The sequence below is a fragment of the Elephantulus edwardii genome, unplaced genomic scaffold, assembly GCF_000299155.1.
Source record: "Elephantulus edwardii isolate Elephantulus edwardi_28Jun2011 unplaced genomic scaffold, EleEdw1.0 scaffold00223, whole genome shotgun sequence".
NCBI lineage: Eukaryota > Metazoa > Chordata > Mammalia > Macroscelidea > Macroscelididae > Elephantulus > Elephantulus edwardii.
In genome coordinates this window covers 3,679,151-3,704,130 of record NW_006399973.1, presented here as the reverse complement: position 1 = coordinate 3,704,130, position 24,980 = coordinate 3,679,151, and the positions used below count along the sequence as shown (strand labels likewise).

The 24,980-nt window shown below is 38.9% G+C and overlaps 1 protein-coding gene across 1 annotated transcript in view; it reads right to left on the bottom strand.

The window, feature by feature from the left end:
• Positions 1-24,980, bottom strand: part of GRHL1 (grainyhead-like 1 (Drosophila)) — an 83,453-nt gene that overhangs the window by 25,106 nt on the left and 33,367 nt on the right. The window contains exon 9 of the mRNA XM_006898206.1: positions 5,469-5,627. Within this exon, the coding sequence (XP_006898268.1) occupies positions 5,469-5,627 (159 nt within the window). The remainder of the gene's footprint in view (positions 1-5,468; positions 5,628-24,980) is intronic.

The following is a 24,980-nucleotide window of genomic DNA, read 5'->3' as shown; positions in this document are numbered from 1 at the left end:
AACCAAGATTTATAAAGGGGTGGAAAGCCAAATAAGACCTTCCAACAGTTTTTCTCAGGCTTCCTTTTGGCTGAAAAAAAAAATGTGGTGTAAAGGAAAGAAATCTGATCAAAGTTGGTAATTTCTGCTTTACTGTAGGGTGTGATGTATTATTTCTAAAAGGCAGTCTATGATGGCCAATAGGCACATGAAAAAAATGCTCAAAATCAATGGCATTAAGAGATGCAAATCAAAACCACAATGAGATGCCATTTCACTCCTGTAGCAGTGGCAAAGTTTAATAAGACAGTAAGCAATAAATGTTGTAGAGGGTGTGGAGAGATAGGAACGCTTATACATTGTTGGCCGGATTATACAATGGTACAACCACTCTGGAAGGCAGTTTGGCGCTTCTTCAGAAAACTGAACATAGAAATTCCATGATTCCTAGCTATTCCATTGCTAGGAACATACCCCAAGTAAATGTGAACTGACACAAATGGAGATTTGTACACCAATGTTTACAGCAGCATTATTCACTACCACAAGAACATGGCAACAACCCAAATGTCCAACCACAATCGAATAGATTGAGAAATTGTGGTACATTCACATGATGAAATACGACACAGCACTCAGGAGAAACAATTTTAAAAAATTTTTGATGAATAAAATTTACCATGGTGATGATTATCCATAATTCTCTAAAATGGTTACTCATACCATGTTATCCATAACCTCCCAGAAAGCATTTAATTTTACATGTTAAATGAGTGAATCATACAGTATATGAATTGTATCTCAATAAAGCTGGTAGTTGTTGTTTTTTAAAAATGCAGTCTATGAGAAAACACCTGTGCGGAAGGATGAGTGACCACCTCCGTAAAGACTTTCATGTTCTAATCCCTGGGACAGGTAAATAGGTTATGTGGCAAAGAGGAATTCTAGTTACAAATAGAATGAAGAATGCTAATTGGCTTGGCTTTAAAATAAGGAGATTACTGTGGATTATCCATGAGTCCTGTGTAAATCACAAGGATCCTTCAAAGTGGAAGAGGAAAAGCAGGGAATTAGTCAATTGTGACACAGAGACTTACAGGACAGAGCAAAGCTGTCTCCTAGGGTTTCTGAAATGGAAATCTCAGGAGCAGAGCACTTGCTTTTCTCCTGCAGAGACTTATGGGTTTGAACCATCAACTTTTCCATGAGTACCTGAGAGCTGAGCATGTTACCCAGTGCACCACAAGGACTCCTTTCTAGTTATCACTCAAAAAATAAATATATATGCATAAATTCATATGACTGGCAGAGAATCAATTCTGACCCCTATCTCCCCTCCATGGCTTTAAACCAGAGAAGCTTGCTCAGTTTTCTCCTGTGGAACATGTGCAACCTTTGGGTTAGCCTCAAAACATGCTAAGGATGATGCCACCAGTGCTCATTTTCTAGTTATCTTTTGTTTTAATGTCGAGTTAGAATGGATTCATAGCTGATGCTCCACTGGGTCAAATCACACAGCACCTTGTCAATTCCACCTGGTTGAGGGTCTTCCTCTCCTTCGCCAACCCTCCACCGTTCCCAACATCAGGTCCTTCTCCAAGGTAGCAATATGTCCAAAGGATGTTAGGTGAAGCCTCATCATTCTTGCCTCCAAAGAGCACTCTGACTGCACCCTCTCCAAAACATATCTATTTGTTTTCTTGGCCATCCATGGTATGTTCAGTGCTCTTCTCCAACACCACAGCTCTAAAGTATCAATTCTTTTTCTGTCATCCTTATTCACTGTTCAGGTCTCAGATGCATAGCTAGTAATTGGAAAGATCATGGCCTGAATCAGACATACCTTAGTCCTCAAACTGACATTACTACTCCTCAATAATTCGGAAAGATCCAAACTGCAGATTTCCCCATTGAAATGTGTCTCCTTATTTCCTGACTGCTCGTACCAAGGATGTTAATTGTGGATCCAAGCAAGAAGCTGTTGACAGTTTCAATTTCCTCTCCATTAATCATGGCATTGCCTATTGGTAAGAATCTTTGTTTTCCTGACACTGAGATGCAATCCATACTGAATGCTGCATTCCTTGATCTTCTGCAACAAGTGTTTCAAATCTTTCTCACTTTCACCAAACAAGTTTGTGTTGTCCACATGATGCAGGTTATTGATGAGTTTCCCTCCAATTCTGACGCCACACTTCTCTTCGGAGTCCAGCTTCTTGAATAATTTGCTCAGCATATAGACTGAACAGGTATGGAGACAGAATACATCCCTTCCCAATTCCAAACCATGCAGTGGTCTCCTGCTCCATTTGCACAACAGCCTCCTGGTCCAGGTATAGATTCCTTATGAGCACAATCAAATGCTCTAGGATCCTCATTCTTCTCAATGTAAGCCACAACTTGTCATGATCCACACAGTCAAATGCCTTTGCACAGTCAATAAAGCACAAATAGACATTCTTCTGGTATTCCTTACTTTTAGCCAGGATCCATCTGACATCAGCAATGATATCCCTGTTCCCATGGCCTCTTCTAAATGCTGCTTGAACTTCTGGCTATTCTCTATCTATGAATTGTTCCAGGAATTTTTGAATGATCTTCAGCAGTATTTTGCTAGCATGTGATATCAATGATATTGTTCAATCATTTCCACCTTTCTTAGGAATAGGCACAAATATAGACCTCTTCCAATCTGCTGGCCATCCTCTAAATTTCCTAGCATAGACTGATGAGTGAGTGCATCCAAGGCTGCATCTGTTAATTGAAACAAGTCAATTGGTATCCCATCAATTCCTGGGGCCTTATTTTGTGCCAGTGCCTTCAACGCAGCTTCCATGTCCTTTTTTTATTACCATTGGCTCCTGTTCATATGGTACTTCCTTAAATTTTTCAGAGTCAATCAATTGTTTCTGATACAGTTACTCTGTGTATTCCCTCCATCTTCTTTTTTGATGCTTTCTGGGTTATTCAATACATTGCCCAGAGCATCTTTCAACATTATGACATGAGGCCTAAATTTATGTTTTAGTTCTTTCAGCTCGAGAAATGCAGAGTGAGTTCTTCCCTTTTTATTCTCCAATTCCAGCTTTCTGCACATTCCATTATAACGTTTTGCTCTGTCCTCCCGAGCTGCCCTTTGAAACCGTCTGTTCAGCTCTTTTACTTTGACATCTTTTCCTTTAGATTTAGCTTCCCGAAGTTCCAGTGCAATCTTTAGAGACTCTTCTGACATTCATTTCACTTTTTTCTTTCTCCTCTGTTTTTGTAATGACCTTTTGCTTTCTTCATGAATGAAATCATCCCCCAACTCATCTGGTCTTCTATCACTGGTATTCAACACCTTTAGCTTGGCAAAGCTGGATTCTAGTGGATAAGTGTTTGTGATTTACTTGAAAACCAGGGTTAAAACTATTTAGATACCAATTGACATATTTCAGCTCACAGATGCTGTCCTGGATGTGCTCACCAAGTTGTGCCAAGAAATCTGGAGAACAACCACTTGGCCAACTGACTGGAAGAGATCTATATTTGTTCCCATTCCAAAGAAGGGTGACCCAACTGAGTGCAGACTACAGAACAATATCATTGATTTCACATGCAAGCAAGATTCTACTGAAGATTATCCAAAAAAGACTGGAACAGCACATCAGCAGAGAACTGCCAGAAGTCCAGGCTGGGTTTAGAAGGGGTCGTGGTACTAGGGATATTGTAGCTGATGTTAGATGGACCTTAGCTGAAAGCACGGAATACCAGAAGAATGTCTATCTGTGTTTCATTGATTATGCAAAGGCGTTTGACTGTGTGGATCATAACAAACTGTGGCTGACTCTGAAAAGAATGGGAATCCGAGAACATTTAATCGTGCTAATGCGAAACCTATACTTGGACCAAGAGGCAGTTGTCAGAACAGAGCAGGGTAACACTGCATGGTTCAAAATTGGGAAGGGTGTACGCCAGGGATGTGTCTTGTCTCCATACCTTTTCAACCTGTATGCAGAGCAGATTATCCGAAGGCTGGGCTCTATGAGGAGAAGTGTGGTGTCAAGATTGGTGGAAGATCTATTAACAATCTGCATTACACAGATGACACAACCACAACCCTGCTTGCCGAAACTGAGGAGGATCTCATGCACTTGCTGCAGAGGGTCAAGGACTGCAACCTTCAATATGGACTGAGGCTCAATGTCAAGAAAACAAAGATTCTCACCACTGGACCAATTGGTAGCATCAGGATGGATGGCGAAGAGAATGAGATTGTTCACAGCTTCAGTTCGCTCAGCTCCATGGTCAACACTCTTGGCACCAGCAGCCAGCAAATCAAAAAACGTATTGCAATGGGAAAGTCTGTTGTTAGGGACCTCTCTAAAGTACTCAAGAGCAACGGTGTCTCTGGAGACTAAGGTGCGCCTGATACAGGCCATGGTCTTTGCAATCACTTGTTATGCATCAGAGAGTTGGACAATGACTAGGAAGGATAGAAGAAGAATTGATGCCTTTGAGCTGTGGTGCTGGAGAAGAGTACTGAATGTATCCTAGACTGCCAAAAAAACCCATTCATCCTGGAGAGGGTTAAACCAGGCTACTCCTTCGAGGCAAGGATTCTGGGGCTTTGTCTGACATACTTTGGACATGTTGCCAGGAGAGACAGGTCCTTGGAGAGGGACATCATGCTTGGTAGGGTGGAGGGACAGAGCAGGAGGGGAAGACCCTCTATGAGGTGGATTGATTCAGTGACTGGGACAATCGGAATGGGTGTGTCAGAGGCAATGCAATTGGCAAGGGATAAAGCAGGGTTTAGAGCTGTTGTGCATAGGGTCGCTATGAGTCACAAAGACTTGACGGCACACAACAATAACAACAACAAATTATGTTAGCAATCAAGTGTAAGCTGATTAACAGTATCTGATTGCCTTTACAATCAGCTTGGGTAGGAAGCCTCTGTGTGGGCAGACACTGGTATTTAAAATTCAGTCTAGTCCTACCTGTGAGTGAGTGGGGTCTCTAGGTTGTTGGAAAGCCTCTCCCCCGCCCCCAGCTTCTCACACAGCTGGAGTGTGAGTTCACCTTTTGCCCCCCTAACTCAGTGTTGGGAACCCTGAAGATTAGCACACAGCTGGACTCTGAGACTGCCTTGTTCCCTCCCTAATCAGGTAACGCCCATTCTCCCTGAATTCTGAGTTTGAGTTCGTTTACAATCAGGCATCCAAGGCATCTTCTAGTTTGTTAATTCAAATCACAGGGGTTTTTTCCCTGATCCACTCTTCTAGTTCATTAATTAAAATTGAAGGGATTTCCCCCCCCCCCCATATACTATGTAACAGCAAGACAAAACATATTGGCTAACTTAAAATATGCTCATTTATATCAGCAGCAATGCATTCATATCACACTTAATAAATTAAAAAGATCAAGACCCTAGAGTCTTCTCTTCTGTGAGGAAGAGGGTATCTCAAATTATCTTTATTCTAAGCAATGCTACCCAATCTTACCTTGTCACAGAAGACTTTTATCTGGCAGTAAGCCCGATGCACAGGCTTGTTGCTCCGATTGTTGTAACTATAGGTGTCAATTTGAATGTTAAGAGGCAGGCCCTTTACACCCTTCTGAGAAGAGAAATCTGTGCTTAAGCAGTTCACAGAGATGAAAACCTGCAAAAAGAAGAAAAGGCTCCATAAGCAACAGGCACCAACAGCCAACCTTAGCACAAGTGTTGAAAATACTAATAAAATGGAAATTAGTCAAGTATCTTTCAAATGACAGTTCTGCTTCTCAGTTGATGAAACTTTTTTATAAAGTAAAAAAAAATAAAGGGAATAAAGGTTCTGAAGAAGGGTAAAAGGGAGTTATTGATTAGGAAGCAGTAAATTATTATTTATGGTGACAGAAAATCTGCTAAGAAATATTGGTGAAATTTGCATTCTAACTGATATAAAAAGTTGAATTAGCAAATGTGTTATTTTTATATATATAGATTTTTTCTATATAATTTCTTTTATATATATAAATGTGTTTATATATATATAGATGTAAGGCAGATGACAAAACCCTGCTTGCTGAAACTGAGGAGGACCTGAAACACTTGCTGCAAAAGGTCAAGGACTGCAGCCTTCAATAGGACTTGAGGCTCAACATCAAGAAAACACAGATTCTCACCACTGGGCCGATTGGCAGCATCATGATAGATGGTGAAGAGACTGAGATTGTTAACTTCAGTTTGCTTGGCTCTACAATCAACACTTTTGGTGGAAGCAGCCAGGAAATTAAAAGATGAATTGCATTGGGAAAGTCTGCTGTCAGAGACCTCTCTAAAGTACTGAAGAGCAACAATGTCAGTCTGGAGACTAAGGTGCGCCTGATACAGGCCATAGTCTTTGCAATTACTTGCTATGCTTCAGAAAGCTAGACAATGACTAGGGATGATAGATGGGGAATTGATGCCTTTGAGCTGTGATGCTGAAGAAAAGTATTGAATATATCATGGACTGCTAAGAAAACAAGTTCATCCTGAAGAGGGTGAAAGCCATGCTGCTCCATGGAGGCAAGGATTCTGAAGTTTCCTCCGACATACTTTGGACATGTTGTAAGGCAAGATCAATCCTTGGAGAGGGACACTATGCTTGGGAGGGTGGAGGGACAGAGCAAGAGAGGAAGACCCTTGATGAGATGGATTGATTCAGTGACTAGGGTAATGGGGGTAGGTATATCAGAGACAGTAAGATTGGCACAGGATAGAGCAGGGTTTAGGGTCACTATGAGTCGCAGGCGATTCAACGGTACATACAACAACTCACTCTCACTACACACACACACACACACACACACACACACACACATATATATACATATAGCTCCTGGGTAGTTCAAAAGATCTACTTGCTTGCTAACCAAATGGCTGACAGTTCATACCCAACCAGTGGTCAGGCAGAAGAAATCCTGGCAATTTACTTCCATAAAGATCAGAGAACAAGAATCTTACATGGTTCAGTCCTCTTGTGAAACACATGGAGTCAGGAGGATTTAGAGCAACTTAATAACAACAGGTTAGTCATATACCTTGTTATAACAACAGAAAAGATAAGGAAAAAAACACTACCTTTGATCACAGGAATAGTACACTGCAAAGGGAAAAAAACTGACAGTAGCTTTGAACCCCTGCTAATTTGTCCTCCCAGGATGCTTATTTAATTGTGGAAGGTACAACTGGAAGAGTCTGGTTAACTTCTTTGCTGTCGGTATTAAATGTCTCCAATAATCTAGTTCATTTTGCAGCCATTTTTAGTGTATAACAAACCCTTTGGGAGGCCCTTGGGGAAGATGATGAGGCTATTCCTGGGAAAGGGACATCATGCTTGGGAAGGTGGAGGGTCAGTGAAAGAGAGGAAGACCCTCAACAAGATGAACTAACACAGTGACTGCAGCAATGGGTTTGAGTGTGTTAGAGATGATGAGGATGGCACAGGACAGGAAAAGGGTTCAGATCTGTTTTTCATAGTGTCACTATGAGTTGTACTCAATTTGAGGGTACCTAACAACATGTCCAATTTTTTTAGAATTTATGAGATAAGAGTACATCTAATTCAAAATACTTGTAAGGTTTCAATGAAGTTCTCTCTAATACTTCACAATTTAAAAAAATCTTAGCCCTTCCCCCACCCCCAATTTGTTCTTACTGATCTTTAGGCTATAGCATTATATTGGGCCAAATCCCCAGGGGATAACTTACAATAACTTCCAGTTCTTTTCCCGAATGTCTTATCTAAATATAATTGGAATGCTTATCCTTACATGCCCAGGTTAAAACTAAAAGACTAAAGCAATAAGTTTGTTAATGAACTGAGAACTTAATAATCAAAATAACACTAAACGTATTCCTCCTTCAGTGATGTCATACCCTTTTCTCATCTTCCCATCTTGTGCTCCAAAACAGTTGAGAAATGTTTATCTGTTTAAATGTTAGCAAATTTTCACAAAAGTTAAAATAAACTTAGTCACAATATCAAGGTAGTACTGCAGATTGCTAGTTGGAAAAACTGCAGGCAACTCTTTATACAGTAAATAAATATGACCCATTTTCCCACTTCCTTTTTCAGTCATTCTGAATTTCAATCTCTTCAATCCTTAATTAGTTGTAGACTTTAATTCTGTTAAGCGAGCACCACACAGTGGATATTATTTTAATTACAATTTTATACTAAAGTTGGCACATTTCAAAGACCACAAAACAAGCAAGCCAAATTGATTCCTTCTAATTCACAGGTTACAATTCCTTTAACAACCATGAACATGTTTTAACATAAGTACTATTAGGTGCCACTGGCTGAATTAAGGTTCAAGAAGGGACAAATTAAATTAGTAAAAGAAGAAAAAATATGTAAGGACGTAAGATGAAAGAGAAGAAAGGAAATGGCGAATGAATTAAGGAGAAAGAAAATGCTAACCATAAGGACAAGAATACTCTCTATGAATCATGCTAAATGTTGAAATAATGTAGGTTCTCCCCAGCTTTAGTCTATTTACTCTCTAAGCAAGAAAAGGGGGGAGGGGGGGAGCCAAGAAAAAACTGACTCTAACAAGAGTATGTGAACTTGTCCAAATTAGTAGATCCAGCAGTCCTCTTTCACCTCTCCACTCTGACAGGTCAACTCATCACTCCTAAAGCATACTTTCCTCATTGCTTCTTCATCTCTCTACGCTTGTCATTCAGCCTACTCTATTTGTCCTAATCATCATCACCTCCAATGGCTCCTCTCTGTCTAAATGTTCAAAGATCCATCCCAAGTCCCACCTCCACAGAATGTTCCCATTTACACCTGTAATAGGCACAATAACAACAATAATACCATTTATTACCTAGTGTGCTCCTTAGAGGCAAAAATGGTGAAACTTTGTCTCATGGACCGTGGACATGCTGTCAGGAGAGACCTGTCCTTGGGAAAGGTGGAGGGTCAGAGAAAGAGAGGAAGACCGTTAACAAGATGGAGTAACACATACTGTAACAATGGGCTCAAGCATGTCACAGATGGTGAGGATGGTGCAGAATGGGACAAGGTTCAGATATGCTTGCTGTTCAGAGGATTGCTGTGAGTTAGTTCAATGGCGCCTAATAATGTATTTCAGAAAGAGGCTCTGGTGGCACAGTGATTAAGCACTTGCTTGCCAACAAGAAAGGCTGACAACTGGAACCCACCGGCCATTCCATGAGAGAAAGATGTGGCTGTCTGCTTCCATAAAGATTTATAGCCTTGGAAACTCCATGGGGCAGTTCAACTCTGCCTACAGGGTTATGATGAGTCAGGATGGACTCGACAGCAACAGGTGTGATGTTGGTTACTATCTGTCGGAATCTGTGCTAAGCACTTCATGTACATTTCATTAGATCATCACTACAACCATGAAAAATAGGATTATCCATTTCTTACATTTGGAACTCAGAAAGACAAAGGAACTGTGATTTACGGCTGAGGCTTTTCTTAACTTTACACTTTGCTACTCTATGAGGAGAATTGTGGCATCAGGATTGGTGGAAGATCTATTAACAATCTCCGTTATGCAGATGACACAACCTTGCTTGCTGAAACTGAGGAGGACCTCATGCACTTGCTGCGAAGGGTCAAGGACTGCAGCCTTCAGTATGGACTGAGGCTCAATGTCAAGAAGACAAAGATTCTCGCCACTGGACCAATTAGCAGCGTCAGGATGGATGACGAAGAGATTGAGAGTGTTCACAGCTTCAGTTTGCTCGGCTCCACAGTCAACACTCTTGGTACCAGCAGTCAGGAAATCAAAAAGCGTATTGCGATGGGAAAGTCTGCTGTTAGGGACCTCTCAAAGGTACTCAGGAGCAACAGTGTCTCTCTGGAGACTAAGGTGCGCCTGATACAGGTCATGGTATTTGCAATCGCTTGTTATGCATCAGAGAGTTGGACAATGACCAGGGAGGACAGAAAGAGAGTGGATGCTTTGGAGCTGTGGTGCTGGAGAAGGGTACTCAATGTACCATGGACTGCCAGGAAAACAAACAGATTCACCTTGGAGAGGATTAAACCAAGCTACTCCTTGGAGGCAAGGATTCTGGGGCTTCGTCTGACATACTTTGGACATGTTGCCAGGAGGGACGGGTACTTGGAGAGGGACATCATGCTTCGGAGGGTGGAGGGACAGCGCAGGAGGGGAAGACCCTCTATGAGATGGATTGATTCGGTGACTGGGGTAATCGGGATGGGTGTGTCAGAGGCGGTGCGGTTGGCGCAGGATAGAGCAGGGTTTAGAGCTGTTGTGCATAGGGTCGCTATGAGTCGGAAACGACTCGACGGCACATAACAACAACAACAACAACCTCTTTATACCAAATTAACTTTCTATCCTCTAGTATTTGGCTTTTATTGGCCAACTGGAATGATTTACTCTTATTATTAGTGTGTGAGCACCATATTTTCTGCTTTGTCTCTTTCTCGGTGGTTAGCATACTATCTATGATTCACTTATCTTTCCTACCATGATTTTCTTTTCCACTTATCTTACTTATTCCCAGTAAGCAAATTTTTTAATTTTTTAAATATATAGATCTAGTTACATAGGCCAAAAGTGACTTTTATGAATCTCAGATCCATTACAGAAACTATGTGCATGTTTTCCCCCATACATGTGTGTGTGTGTGTGTGTGTGTGTGTGTGCACGTTACATGTTTCATATAGAATACTTAAATCTAAAACTGAGAGTTAAGGATGAAGTTTATGGGATATACTTAGTTAAGACAAAATAGAACAAAATAAAAAGTCGTCCACGCAAACACCTGAGGACACCATATTTTCCACATTTACAAACAAATGGAATTCTAAACTTTTCTCTATCATTGTAGGCCATGGGGCTCAATTCCTAACTCACAGACAGCTAGCTGCCTGGGAAAGTTAGACTTTACCCTCAACAATTCCAGTAAGTTTATGACCCAAAGTAATATTCCCCTTTACAAGAGGATTTCATGGTAATCCAACCTAAAACCTAACCTCCCTTTGCTTCCCAGTTTCAAGTTTCTATTCAAAGCCAAAATAAGCAGTAGCCAAATCCCAGGATCAGTATAAATATGGAGCTTTCAGAATGGTATTGCTCTCAATATCATTCAAGATTATTTGCTGTCTTTTACTTACATAGATCCTCTTCTAATTTTTTGATCAATTTTTTAAAAAAGATTTCTAAATTTACAGTAAAGGAAATTTATAGTGTTCCTAACTTAACATTTAAAAATGTTAAGTTAAATATATAGCTATACCAGTAAACATGGGGGGAGGGGAACGTGAACTCTAAGGACAGTAGCCCAGGAAACCCTGGTAGTGTAGTGTTTCATGTTGGGTTGTTAATCAGAAAGGTGGTCAGTTCGAATTTACCAGTGGGTCCGAGAAAGATGAGGCAAGCAGGCTCCCATAAAGACTTACAGCCAAAGAAACTCAATGAAAAGTCATTATGACTAGGAAATGACTCAGTTACAATCAGAGTGAGTCCAGGTACATGACATAGAAGACTTAAGATTTGAAAATAGAAAAATGGAGACAGGCTTCATTAAGCATCTTACAGTAGGCTCCAAGGCAAAGACAAGTAAGGACAATTTAACCAAAACATGCTGGCTATGAAAGTAATATATATTCTGTGTTTCCATTTCAATCAAAAGCTGGCAAGGGAGGGAAAATGCCCCCATCAAGAGGGGTAAAACTTTTTTAATAGAAAAAGTTCTCTTCTGAAAATTAAAAGTATCTAAGTTTCTAGTCCTTGTTCTGTCACTAGTCAGTACTGTGGCCCTGGCCATGGGTTCTCATCTGTCAAACAATGGGGTTTAACTGGATGATTTCTAGACTTCTTCTAAGGTGTCCTGGCAGTATAGTGCATAACATGTTGTGCTACTAACTGAAAAGTCAGCAGTTCAAATCTACAAACTGGAGGAAGATGGCAAGTCTCTTCTGTGAAGATTTACAGCCTCGAACATCAAAAGGAAAGTCCCTGAGTCATCAATGACTTGACAGTAGAGAGTAAAGGGCAAGATAACACTGTCTCTAACTTCAAAATCCTGTGATTGCTATCCTCTGCCAACTTCACAATCTCTGACATACTCAAACCCATTGTAGCAGTCACTGTGTCATTCCAACTGGTTGAGGGTCTTCCTCTCTTTCCCCAACCCTCCACTCTTCCTAGCATGAAGCCCCTCTCCGAGGAACAGCCTATCCTAACAACATGGCCAAAGTGAGACAAAGCTTCAACATCTTTGCCTGCAAGAAGCACTCTGGCTGCACCTTCTCCAAGACACATCTGTTTGTTCTTTTGGCAGCCCATGGGGTATTCAGTACTCTTCTCCAAAACCACAACTCAAAGGCATCAATTCTATCATTCTCAGTCACTGTCCAGCTTTCAGAGACATAGCAAGTGAATGAAAAGACTTTTTCTATTATGTTTGAAAAGGCTGAACAGTCGAAATACAAGTATGGACTCTGTAATAGTGGAAAAGCAGCCAGAGACAGCAAGTAAACAAATGGGTGCAGTGGTGTTCCAAACTCATTTACGTTATATTTACATCAACAAGCACCTAACTGGAAGGGCCAAGGAGCTCTAGTTGCTAATTCCTTGGTTGAAAGAATTGTCTAAGTTGTTCAAAATTCTGAAGGCAATAGTTCATTCTCACATCTCACAAAAAGGAATATTCTTTCCCTTTTTATAATTCCGTATTTCTATTTTCCACATAAGCAACTTTCTAATAAAATAACCAATGTAATTTTCTCATTAGTCTATTATTTCACCCATGGAATCACACAGTTTTTGTCAATACAGCCTACATTTAAGGAGGAGAGCAGGTTTACTACTAAGTGAGAATTTCAATAGAAGATGATGATCTCTAATCAAACAGCACCCCAAAAAAGGAAGAAAACAAGTACAGAAATACAAGCCAATACTTCTTCCTTTGAAGAATCTGAAGTAACAAGATAAACACATTCTTTTTCTCCCAGTTTTACTTGAGATTTGTTCTATTTACTGAATAGTAGGGCCAAGTCACACAAAACTGGATAAAAAAAATTTTCAGACCATTTTTCAGAAACTAGTCCAGAGAAATACTTCCTATAGATGAGATTACTGAAAAACTTCACTATATCCTGGGAAAGAGGTAGCAAGAAACAAATTATAACATTTCCAACTTCTACACCTCATAAAGGGAGCTCTGGTGGCCTAGTGGTAAGAAGCTGTACTATAATCACAAAGGTATGCGGTTTGAATCCATCAGCTGCTCTCCATGACAAGGAAGGGCAATCTCCTCTAATGCGATTCATAGCCTTGGAAAACCCACTGGAGGGTCAGCTATAGGTTAGTTCTGACTCAATGGTACTCAACAACAACTCCTCCTCTGTAAAGAACAAACAAATCTGTCTTGGAGGAAATGCAACCAATGCTCTTTATAGAAGGGTGGGTGGTGAAACTTTGTCTCACATACTTTGGAGATGCTGTCAGGACATACCAGTCCTTGGAAAAAGACATCATGCCGGGAGAGAGAGTGAGACAGGAAGACTCAACAAGATGGACTGACACAGTAAATGCAATCATTCTGGGCTTGAGCACAGCAGAGACTGTGAAAATGATACAGGATAAGAATATGGTTTTGATCTGTTGTTCAAGGGTCTCTGGTAAGTTATAGTCAACTTGAAGGCACCTAACAATAACACCTCTTCCACTAAGGCCCTACACACTCTCTCTCTCATACACACCCCTTTAGAAAAGTCCTATTTCTGAAGTCCAAGAGCAGCTGAACAATGAAAAACTTTCAGACAAGCCCAATGTATTCTCTAAATCTGAAAAAAATCTGAAATATAAATTAAGAACTCCAGTGATTATCGCTTCTGTTTTCATATATCTTTTCTACTTATTTTGAGGAAATGTTTTATTTTACTTAAATAATCAAAATAGCATAATCAAAGGTGAGCAAACTACTTATCTCCACCCAAAATTACAAGAAAAAACTTAACCACAAAAAAGAAGCTGCTAGACAAGCCAAAGATGCTATGCAAGATTCCTTTTTAAATGCCCACCCATTTTCCTAAGCACAGTTCCTCATTCTTAGCTGAGAATTCATGCACTTAGAACTTTTAAAAAGATCATCTTGTTTTCAAATCTCATTTTATATATGAGAGGAAAATAAGAACAAAATAAGATGATTTACATTGTCAAATAATTCATTTGTACCAACTTTTTAAATTCCAAATGTTTACAAGTGCAAAAGCCAACATGACATATTATAAATGGATTTATAAAGATTTTTTTTCTAGAAACATTATGGGAGCCATACCATACTGCTCATAGGAGACAGGTATACTTCTGTACTTTTTTAAGTACTTAAGTGGGAAGGTGGTAGGGAGGAGCGAGAGAATTCTAAAGGAAACAGTACGCTCAAAATAAAGATCAACATCAAAGACTCATTTCTCAACAGGCAAAGTGAAAATATCTGAGAATAGATTTTACAAACTCCCAACTCACCTACTCTGTTTGGGATTTATCATCAACACCACAAACCAAAGCACAATTCTGGTAAAACACGCTATCTAGTTTAGAGAGTAGTCAGATATGTCAACTTTAATAAGGGAATTTAATTTGTAAGGGGGGATTAAAGAAATATTTGTCACCCTCCTAATTATTAGAAAGAAGGAATAAACAAAGCAATTTGAGTTTATCAGTTAGAAGATAAAAATATTATAAGTAGTTGAGTTAGAAGCTAAAGTATTAAACTGATTTAAGTATACTGTTTTCAAGATTACTTCCCATGAACTAGCAAATATTATTTTTATAAAATTTACCAAAATAATGGTATCTGTTCTATATTACTCTTGTGCAAGAAAAGAACTCTACGTCCAAATGAAAGCCTTTTTTTTCCACTGAGAAATTTAGGGAGAATTTTGCATGTTTTTAATCAAATCACTGTTCTAATGGTGAAATTAATTTCCTTATAAATTTCATAATGACTTGTTCAAAGAGAGTAATTTTAGATTCGTTAAAAACAACATGAAGTACCCTCAGGACAGCTTAGGTTAAGAAGTTAATTTTCTTTTAAAGAGATCTGATATTCTCAAGCTAAAAGAAAGTAACCAAGAGCTCATGAGAATAGTGAGAAGTCAGAGGAGCTCATCAACATGCCATCAGTTCAGTGACTGGAGAAACAAACAAGGACAGGCAAACCAGTAGCTACCAGCAGTGGGTCACAGTCTAAAACCAAATCTGTGTTTGGTGTATTTAAAGCTCTAAATCCCAAACTCCCATTCACTTTCATACTTTGAAGATCTTAATTTTCCCAAATCCTTAATTTTTAAATATCCATTATTTCACTCTCTCCTGACTTCTCTCTTATCAAGAGAGATCCTAGTATCAATCGGTAGTCAAGGAAAAAGATAAGTGAGCAACATGAATACAACATCTGTATTTAAAACTACTGTCCTTATAAGTCACTTGAAGGCAGAAACTATGTCTTACTCAATTTTAAAGTCTTTCAATGTTGAGTACGCATTTTCTATTTCGTCCAATGTCTAAAACTACTTCTAAGTAATAATGAGTTCAGTTCTGGCAATTAGAGACCAAAAAAAAAGCCATATTATTTCCAAATCTTATTTTAACAGTATCAAATTATCAGAAAATTTTAAATATACATATTAATTCCCAAGAATAAACAGAAACAAAAATTAAAGCATTATTTAAAATAAACCCCAACCAATTATCTCTCCTTTCTACTAATGCCTACCAGAGAAGCCTCTGAACAATAAAGACTTGAGTCAGGTAACATCATAAAGAAGAAAAAACAAGAGATTGCTTAACTAACTCATTGGGCAATTGCCAAGGCTAGGTATTTCCCCCTACACTCAAGATACTATTTTATTACAATTTACCTTTCCTACTTTATTTTATGTCAGCTACAGTTGTTATGCATCAATGAGTCAGAAATGACCCATAGGTGGCCTTCCAGAGGGTTTCAGAGGCAGTAAATCCTACGGGGAGGAGGTTGTTCATCCTTGTCCCAAGAGTCAGCTAGTATTTGTTAAATGTGAATAATGTACATATGCTTTTTAAAAGAGGGAGAGTTACACTGCTAACTCAGGCCAAGCACCTTCAGCAATCTGAATTCACCAGCAGGTTCTATGGGAGAAAGATGGGCAATCTCCACCTGTGCAATCTGCAGTCTCAGAAACTCAGTAGAGGGTCAGCTATGAGTTGGTTCCAACTCCTCAACAATGACTTTTTGACTGACTCTATCCTCAAGATAGAGCAGGGTTCAGAGTGTTGTACATTCGGTCACCATGAGTCACAAGCTCCTCAACAGCACACAACAACAACAACAACAACAACAACATTTAACTGGTTACAAAGCTTTTACCACAAAGCACCTGGAGCTCTCCTTTGGATCTGGCCTTTACGTGATTCAAATCTCATGTTTAAGGACAAACACTAGCACTGAAACATTGGGCAAAGGTTGATTCTCAAATGGCAATCCAGAATATGTGATTTTAAAAAGTTTTATCCCCAAACTGAAAATACAGTGGTATTAAATATCCTTAACCTCAAAACCCAAGACATTTAGTCTGTAGATCAATGGTTTGAGACATCATCATTTATAAAACGATGTTCCAGCTTATTTATGGCACACAAGGGCCTTTATGATTGGATCTATACCAATTTTATCTCCTATCCCTTATAATACTTAAACCTTAAACTCCACAAATTTTAATTCAACATTCATATGTATCAAGTTTACAGACTCATTCCAGCCTATTTCTATTCTTTAAGGTTCCACTCAGGTGTCACCAACAGGAAACCTCCTAAGTATCTAATTCCTCTGTCAACACAAATCACCTAGTACACCACCATGTAGTGCATGTGGCAATCTTCTCAGCAAATGCTGAGTTCCTTGAGAACTGGGCCATGTCTTACTCATGGTACATTCCCAGCACATTCTGGCAGTGCATTCCAGCTTGCACAACAAGAAATAGGTATTCAGTGAGTGAATGACCCTAAATCATAAACTCCAGACAAATAAAATATACACGTTGCTGTGATATCTGAACTAACATTTACTGAGCTCTTAATATATACCTGACTCTTTGCTAAAGTCTTTCATGCATTATTTTATTTGACCCTCAAAACAACCTATAAAATTATTCTGACCCAATTTTATAGAGAAGGGAAGAGGCCTAGACAGGTTAACTAACTTATCCAAATTCACAAGTTATCTACGTTCATCTTTCTCTTCCAAGCAATTGAAACTCTGACATCATCTTTGAAGGATACAAAATGCTAAGCAGTATTTTGCATAAACTTGGCTTTAATAAATATTTAGTAGGTGATTAATTAAACTGTACACACACATATGTCTGAAGAGAGCTCAGGAGGTGTATGTAGTCCACTGGGTGGTGTGCTACTAATCCAAAGGCTGCATTTTTCAGGTGGGAACCGAAAGGCTGGCAGAACCCACTGACCACTCCAAGGGAGAAACAAGGGCAGTTTCCTCACAAGATACACCACCTCGGAAATCCAATGCGGGGTTAGTAAAGTTGGAACCAACTCAATGGAAGGTTTGAGGTTTGTTTCTGTTTGATAACATGTTTGGACTTTAATATGTAAAGCTGTTGTTATGTGCTATCTAGTCAGAACTGACTCACAGATGATCCTCCAGCGGATTTTCAGAGACTGTAAAGCACACAGGAGGAGACTGTCTGTCACTCTCCTAAGGAGCAGCTGGTGGATTCAAAACACCTGCCTCTAAATTGGCAGTGTAACTCCTTAAGGACCAGAGCTCCCTACATCAAAGCTGTTTTGTCACTTTTCTATTTAAATTCCTAGTGGCTGATGGGGTAAGAGGGTGTCACTCAAAAGTCCTTTGCAAAAACATTCTGTAGGTCTAACCCATCTTTTAAAGAATTAAAATTAAATGCTAGCTGTCTTTCCTAAATTTTTCTGTGATCCCCTTTATCAGTAAATACTATTTCTAACTTTAAAAAGAATTTGTATAACCTCACTTATGACATGACTCATTATACATAGAAGTAATCTCTTGAAGACAGGCTGTATTTTTGAATTTTTTTTTTTCTATTCCCTTATACTGCTTACATACAAGGAATAATTTGCTGAATTAATATATATTATTAAGGAAGTCAACCCTTTGAAACATGACTTCTTAACCAGTTCTTCTAGCTAGAATCAATAGATTAATTACTTACACAAAATTTTTCAGAAAGATGATAGTAGCTCAATTAGTCTACAACGATAAAAAGAAAAAATAATTTCAAAAACGATTCACTCTTGTGAATCAGATTGTACATACTGGACTTTTTAAAAAAAGTACCAGAACACAGAGCTGGGAGCATCCCTGTATTCCAGACAACATTATACGCTGTCATTTCTAGATGACACACAATTAGACTATTCATAAGTTCTAACTTGGTGGTAAATAAAGCAGGAAAAGAGAAAGATCTGTTAAAATGAAGAAAAGTTATTTGACTGTATGGAAAAATGCTTTAGAAAGTTAGTAAATGACAAAACTCTCACAGTCCCAAATGCATTTATCCTTATTGCCTATCAGATAAATATTTACTTTTCATATAAATATTATACAGTTCACAATCTTTGGCTCCTCTCTATCTTTTAACTCCTGAAAGTGTCAAGTTTTAGGTCAAGTTCAGGCTCTGAAGTTCAGACTTACGCTTCTTTAAACTCTTTTCTAAGCCAACACCACCACAGGCAAAAATAAAGCTGATGAAATACTTAATAAAAAAGCTATTTGGTAAACTAGCAACATTTAAGGAAAAGTGGCACCCTCCCTCAGGCTGATATGAGCAAAAGGTTGTTTTGGGTTTTTTTATCATAAGGCATGAAATCTAAGGGGGTTTTGTGGTTTAGTGGTAAGGAGTTACGCTAGCAGCCCAAAGCCATGCAGTTTAGATCCATCAGCTGCTCCATGGGAGACAGAGGGGCAGTTTCTTGCCATAGGATTTACAGCCTCTGAAAACCTGCAGGAGGGTCAGCTATCAGTCGGTTCCAACTTAACAGCACACAACAACAATATATTTCAAAACAAATTGCTAGCTCATTTGTACCAAGCTTTCTATTTGATTTATAGATGTCACAAGACTCAGCTGATGATACGGCTCCAGCAGAGACAGTTGCAGGCTTCTTGGACACAATCCCAGTTGCCTCTGGGAATCTCTTTCACTTCAAACCAGTCTAGTATAAAAGTTGAGTTAAGTCAAATACAGAAAAAAAAATTGAAAATTTTATTTCTAGAATGTATTGATTTACTAAGCCCAAACAGTAAGCCTACAATAAATTTTCATTTACTTTTCCACTGCTCTAAGTCACTTTGAAGTTGCATTTCTTAGAACTTTCTTACTCCTGAAATTAACATACAGGATCAGCAATGTAGCCCAAATCCAATAGCAAAGCTAATAAAATATTTATTTAGATGAAGCCATATATGTCAACTGTAGACAAAGAAGTAAGAAAAAGTTTAAACTAAAAAATCAAGATCTGATTCTTGGCAAAAGCCTAGTAGAGAAGGAACATGTGTTTAGTTTCATTATTTGCAGACATTCACATTTATTCCTCCAAACAAATCTGCCTTCCCCAAATCACCACACCCAAAAGCCTGATTATCTCTGTTCTGTATGATCCTTGTATTTTCCCTACTTCTTAATCTATATGTGCCGGCTTAATTAATTAATTAATCCTAAGAAGGTGTCAAAGACTGAGTCATAAAGTCACCAGTAGAAATTCCATTCTACTTCTGATTCATCAGATAATTCAAGGTAAGTCACACTTCCCAGTACTCTAATAATGAAGGTAAAGTAGTAAAAACTGAAAATCCCACTATGGAATGATATAAGCACAAAATTTTTTTTAAAAAGCCAAACCTTCAAAGGTGAGAAGAGAATATTACATGTATTATTTCTCAATAATCAAATGACCATCAAGAGAAAAGAAAAAAGACAAGAAAGAATGGAAATAGAAAGAACAGAGATGTGGAAAGAAAAACAAAACAAAACAAAACACAACCTTGAAATCTTCTCACATCTAAGTGGGGCGTTTCCCTGAAGGAAAAACAAGGATCTAGTCATCACCCTTGATGTTGCCACAGTATTTCCTTCCCACACCTCCTACACATCATCTTTAGTTTCTGTACAGATTGCAGGGAGCCGGGGGAAAAGTCACAAAGATAAGATGGGGGTGGGGGGGGCGGGGAAGGAGAGAAGAGGGAAGAGCATTCAAATACCTGTACCCTGTTCTTCCCTCTGTGGTGTCCTATATGCAGAACCTGATGAACTTAAGGACAATTGGCCGATGCACTGATCTGGCACCTGTTGTTCTAAATCAGTAGAATGTTTGTACTGAAATATGTAGAACTGGACGCAGGTGTGAGTCAAGGCAAACACGGACCACATTCCATTGTCGTTATGTACAGAATAGTCTAAATAAGCATAAAAAGGAACACTTTTCCTGCCAAAAAATGTCTAATTATAAATGGAAATTTCGAATGTCCACCTTGAAAAAAAGTCATGAAAATTCCTTTAAACAAATAATGCCTGTAGAGAGATCACTTATATTTATAACAAAGGCTCTGAGGTCTTGCGTGTACAAGTACAGCCCTTGTTGCCATTTAAAAGAAATTTTAACTCCATGGTCACATATTGCCTTGAAATCAGAATTTTAGGCAAAGTTGGTTACTACTACTAATGTCAGGTCAAGATCAAAGTTTTCCGATGTAGCTTATAAGGGGCGAAATTGGTTGAAACAACAGGCTCAGAAAACCAGCTCTATGCAATTTCCAGGAAAAGCTTCAGAGGAAAGTTAAGGCGACAGACAAGCTGACAAAGAAGAAAGGTCTACAGAGAGGCTTATTGTTTCTTGACAGCTGTGGAGTGCAGAATGGGGAAGAGTTTAACCAAAGGAGAGAAAGAAAGAAAAACCCACTCAAGTGACAGCCCAAATGGTGGCTAAATAGATACAAGTGCTTCAAACTTGTTTCACAAGATGCAAGTTTCACTACTGAACTAAAGCTTTCTTCCGCTGCCAAGTTGTTTTACTTATCCAATCAGAAACATCACAGAGTTGGCCCTTGCCCCCAGGCATGTGCTATAATAAATGCAAGCTATTGTTACCTGAGGATTCTAAAGTTCTACCATGATTCAATGTATTTTACATCTGGAAGGAACCTCTTGCTTAGACGCTACAAAGCATGCTCCTTGAAATGCTGTCAAACCAAAGTCAAACAAGCCTAACTAACAAGAAAAAAAACTGCGTACGACATTTAAAGGAGAGATTGTCCTCATGATTTTAACAACTATAGTTTCTTCAAAACAAATTTTCTAAATGCCAAATATGTTTTAAGAAAAGTAATCTCTCTACAGAATGAGAATTTCCTTCCAATGAAGAATATTTTTCTTATTTTCAATAATGATCAAGCTACCACTCTGAAAATTATTTGTCCCCCATTAAGAAATTATGTCGACAGTCCCTAACAACAATAGTTAAGGAATGTGACTAGCTTGTATCTGTCTAAAATATTTTTACTGTAATAAATACGTATTTTCAAATTGCATAAAAGAAACCCTTGGAATCACAGGAATCTCAGTCAAGTCTCTCTTTGTATCATGAGTTTTTTTAGAGCTCTAAAAATAGACACATATGGATAATTTAATTTATTCAAGACAGTTATGTATGTGTCTAGATTCTAAAAGTCTCATCCTTTGTTTTAAAAGTAACAATGCTTCCTGATTTCTCTGTAAACCACAGACTCAATTTAGGCCAGGGAGTATACACTTTTAAATCTCTTGCCTTCATTTAATTGCAGTTGCAAGTAAGATATTTGACTCACTTCTTTCTCTCCTCCCATCCACTGGAAATTTAAAGTTGTGAAACAAACCAAACCTGTCCCTGCTTAATGCAACCAAACACGGCAACACCTCATTTTAATGGCGCACTTGATGCTTCACAAGAATGGAATCCCTATAAATGCAAGCAATATGCTCAGTCCAAACAAATTAAAAATTGCCCTCACAATGAATTCCAAATATTATGCTTAGACAAAACAACATGCTGTTATTAAACCTATAAATTGGCATCCCACAAGCACACACAAAAAGTCTTAAGTTCAAGTTACTAGAATAGTTACACCCCTTTTCTAGAGAATGAACTCTAGCGAACCTCAATCCCTCACTAGGAAACTCCATACACATTTGCTGAGACAAGGAGACAAAAGGGAAAGATAGCACTGTTCCTTCCAGATGCAGGCTCCTCCATGGTAAAGCTTCTTGGTACTATAATCAAGCTCCAAAGTCCATGTTAATCCTCCTTTTGTAACATGAGCCTTCTTGTGACACTTAAAACAACACTAAAAGACAATCTTTCAGAATGTCTCAGAGTTCTTTCTCATAGTTGATAGATGATAATGAAAAGTAAAAGCGCAAGAGATTTTCATTTGACAGGTTCTTCCCTTCCCTCCAGGGAACACAGGATGCTCTGATCATGTTCTGCCTTCTATCACTGTCTGCCTCTTTCCATTTCTCCATAGGCTGGCACACAACACTGAAGGGGGGAAAATGTTAAGAGAACTGAACCATGAAGCAAAAAAAGTGTCTTGAAACTGGCTCTGTCACCCCTAGAGATAAGATCATGCCACCATGAAAAAAGATGCAGTTCCATCTGTCTGTGAGTAATCAGATCACAGACTGGAGTGCTTCCTTCTGAAGGTCTGAGGAAGATTTAGAATGAAACATAGGCAGGTTCCCACAACAGCACTGCAGGAGAAATTATCAAGATGTTTTTAAGTCATGAAGCAAAAATAACACTAAATTAGATGCTGCAACTAATTTTTTTTCTCTGCAGTTAATTATTCCTTAGAGCCTGGTTGGTACATGCCTGATACCAACTTCTTCACTGCTAGAAGAATTTAGGCTGGTCACGATCGATTGGAGAAAATTTATTATTTAGGTAGTTTGTATCCCTGGAATTCATTACATCTTTAAAAGTTTTGTTTAATATTCATGAAGAGCACACCATACTTATATCCATATTTATTTTCCCAAGAAATCTTTGAACTTTTCTGTGAAATGTAGCAGTTTTCCTATATGCCATACTAATTAAAAGCAAAAGATGTTTCTACATGGCAAACTGTTTCCTGTTAGTATTTCCCTGGATTACAGACCTCCATCAAAGCTGGTGACCTAATTTTCACTGGATTCAAATACAATTTTTTGGAGAGTGGAAGGGCTTATTTCACCTCCTCTGTAGCTAACCATCACTCATCTATCAAGCAATATAAAAACTATTTCCTAGTACAGTGCAGGACAGGAAGACCCTGGATAAGATGGACTGACACAGTAACTGAGGCAATGGGAGTAGGTGTGTCAGAGTCAGTGAGACCAGCTAAGAACAGCTGTTGTACATGGGGTCGCTACGAGTGAGAAGTGGCTCAATGGCACATAACAACAACAAACAGCCAAACTGCTCTTCTACTAAAGGATTTTTATATTAGTCCCTAACTGTTGTTAGGGAGGACACTCAACAAGATAGACTGACACATTGACTGGAACACTGGGCTTGAGAATATCAGAGACCATGAAGATAGCACAGGATAGAGCAGAGTTCAGATCTGCTGTTCAAAGCATTGCCATGAGTCACAGTCAACTTGATGGCACCTAACAACAGCACCATCACAATCGCTGTTACATGTTGTCAATTCCCACTCGTATCCTGTATACCAAAGACCAAAACCTGGCCAAATCCTGTGCTATCTCATGATTTCTGCCATACTCAAACTCATTTGTGCAGTCACTTTGTCAAGCCATCTCATTAAAGTCATCTTCTCCTTTGCTGATCCTCTACTTTTACCAAGCATAGTATCTTTTTCCAAGGTTTGACTTTTCCTGACAGTATGTCCACAGCATATGAGGTCAAGTTTCAGTATCGTTGCCTCTAAGGAGGACCCTGGCTGCACTTCTTCCAAGACATAGTGCCTAATGCCATTCTATTAACAAAAACTTTTAATTTTAAAATAATTTTCCCTGTCAGGATATTTCCTATCCAATTCAAGGTCTAGAGTCATATCTCCTTAGGAGGCCTTATTCCAATGACTAAGCAACAAACACCTCATCCTCTGGAGGACTAAGTATTTGTTACAGAGACAGAGCAGGCAGGAGGGAGCTCTGGTGGCAGAGCCCTCCAGGAGTTACCCTGCTAATCCAAAGGCAACGCCTCTTCAGCAGTTCATCTCCACCATTAACTGCAAGGGAAGATGGGAAATCTCCACGCATACTATTTACAATCTCAGAAACCCACGAAGGAGCTGAGTCAGTTCCAACTCCATGGTAATGAGAGAGAGAGCACACCTAAGTGAGAGACAGCAAGCTTAAATAAGAATATAGTGGCTGCCATACAAGTATTCAAAGAAACTCTCTCTCTCTTCCCCTCATCTATTTATTTAAATCTTGAGGTTTTGAGAGGCTCTTATATCACTAACTAAGTCTCAATGTAGTAAACTCGTAGATGTACCACCTAAACAAGATATTAAACCCCAGGCCAAGCTTTGGTTTAAGAAATACTGAAGACTAACTATATTTAATTTAAAAATGACTGTAAAAACAATTACATAGCAAATAATTTATGTTGTTAAGTATTATCGAGTAGCTTGCGACTCATAGTGACCCTACGGACAAGAGACTTAATTCTGCTCTAACCTGTGCCAACTTTACTGTCTATCATCAAGGGTTTTCCTCTCCTGCACTGTCCTTCCATTCTCCCAAGCATAACGTCCCTCTTCAAGTACTGGTCCCTCCTTGCAACATGCCCAGAGTTATGTCAGATGAAGCTTCAGAATCCTTGCCTCCAAGGAGCAGCCTGTTTTCACCTTCTCCAAGACAAACTTGTTTGTTCTTCCAGCAAATAAAATTTGTAATTTCTAACATCATGAGTGACAGGGTTATATCCATACGCTTACAAGGAAG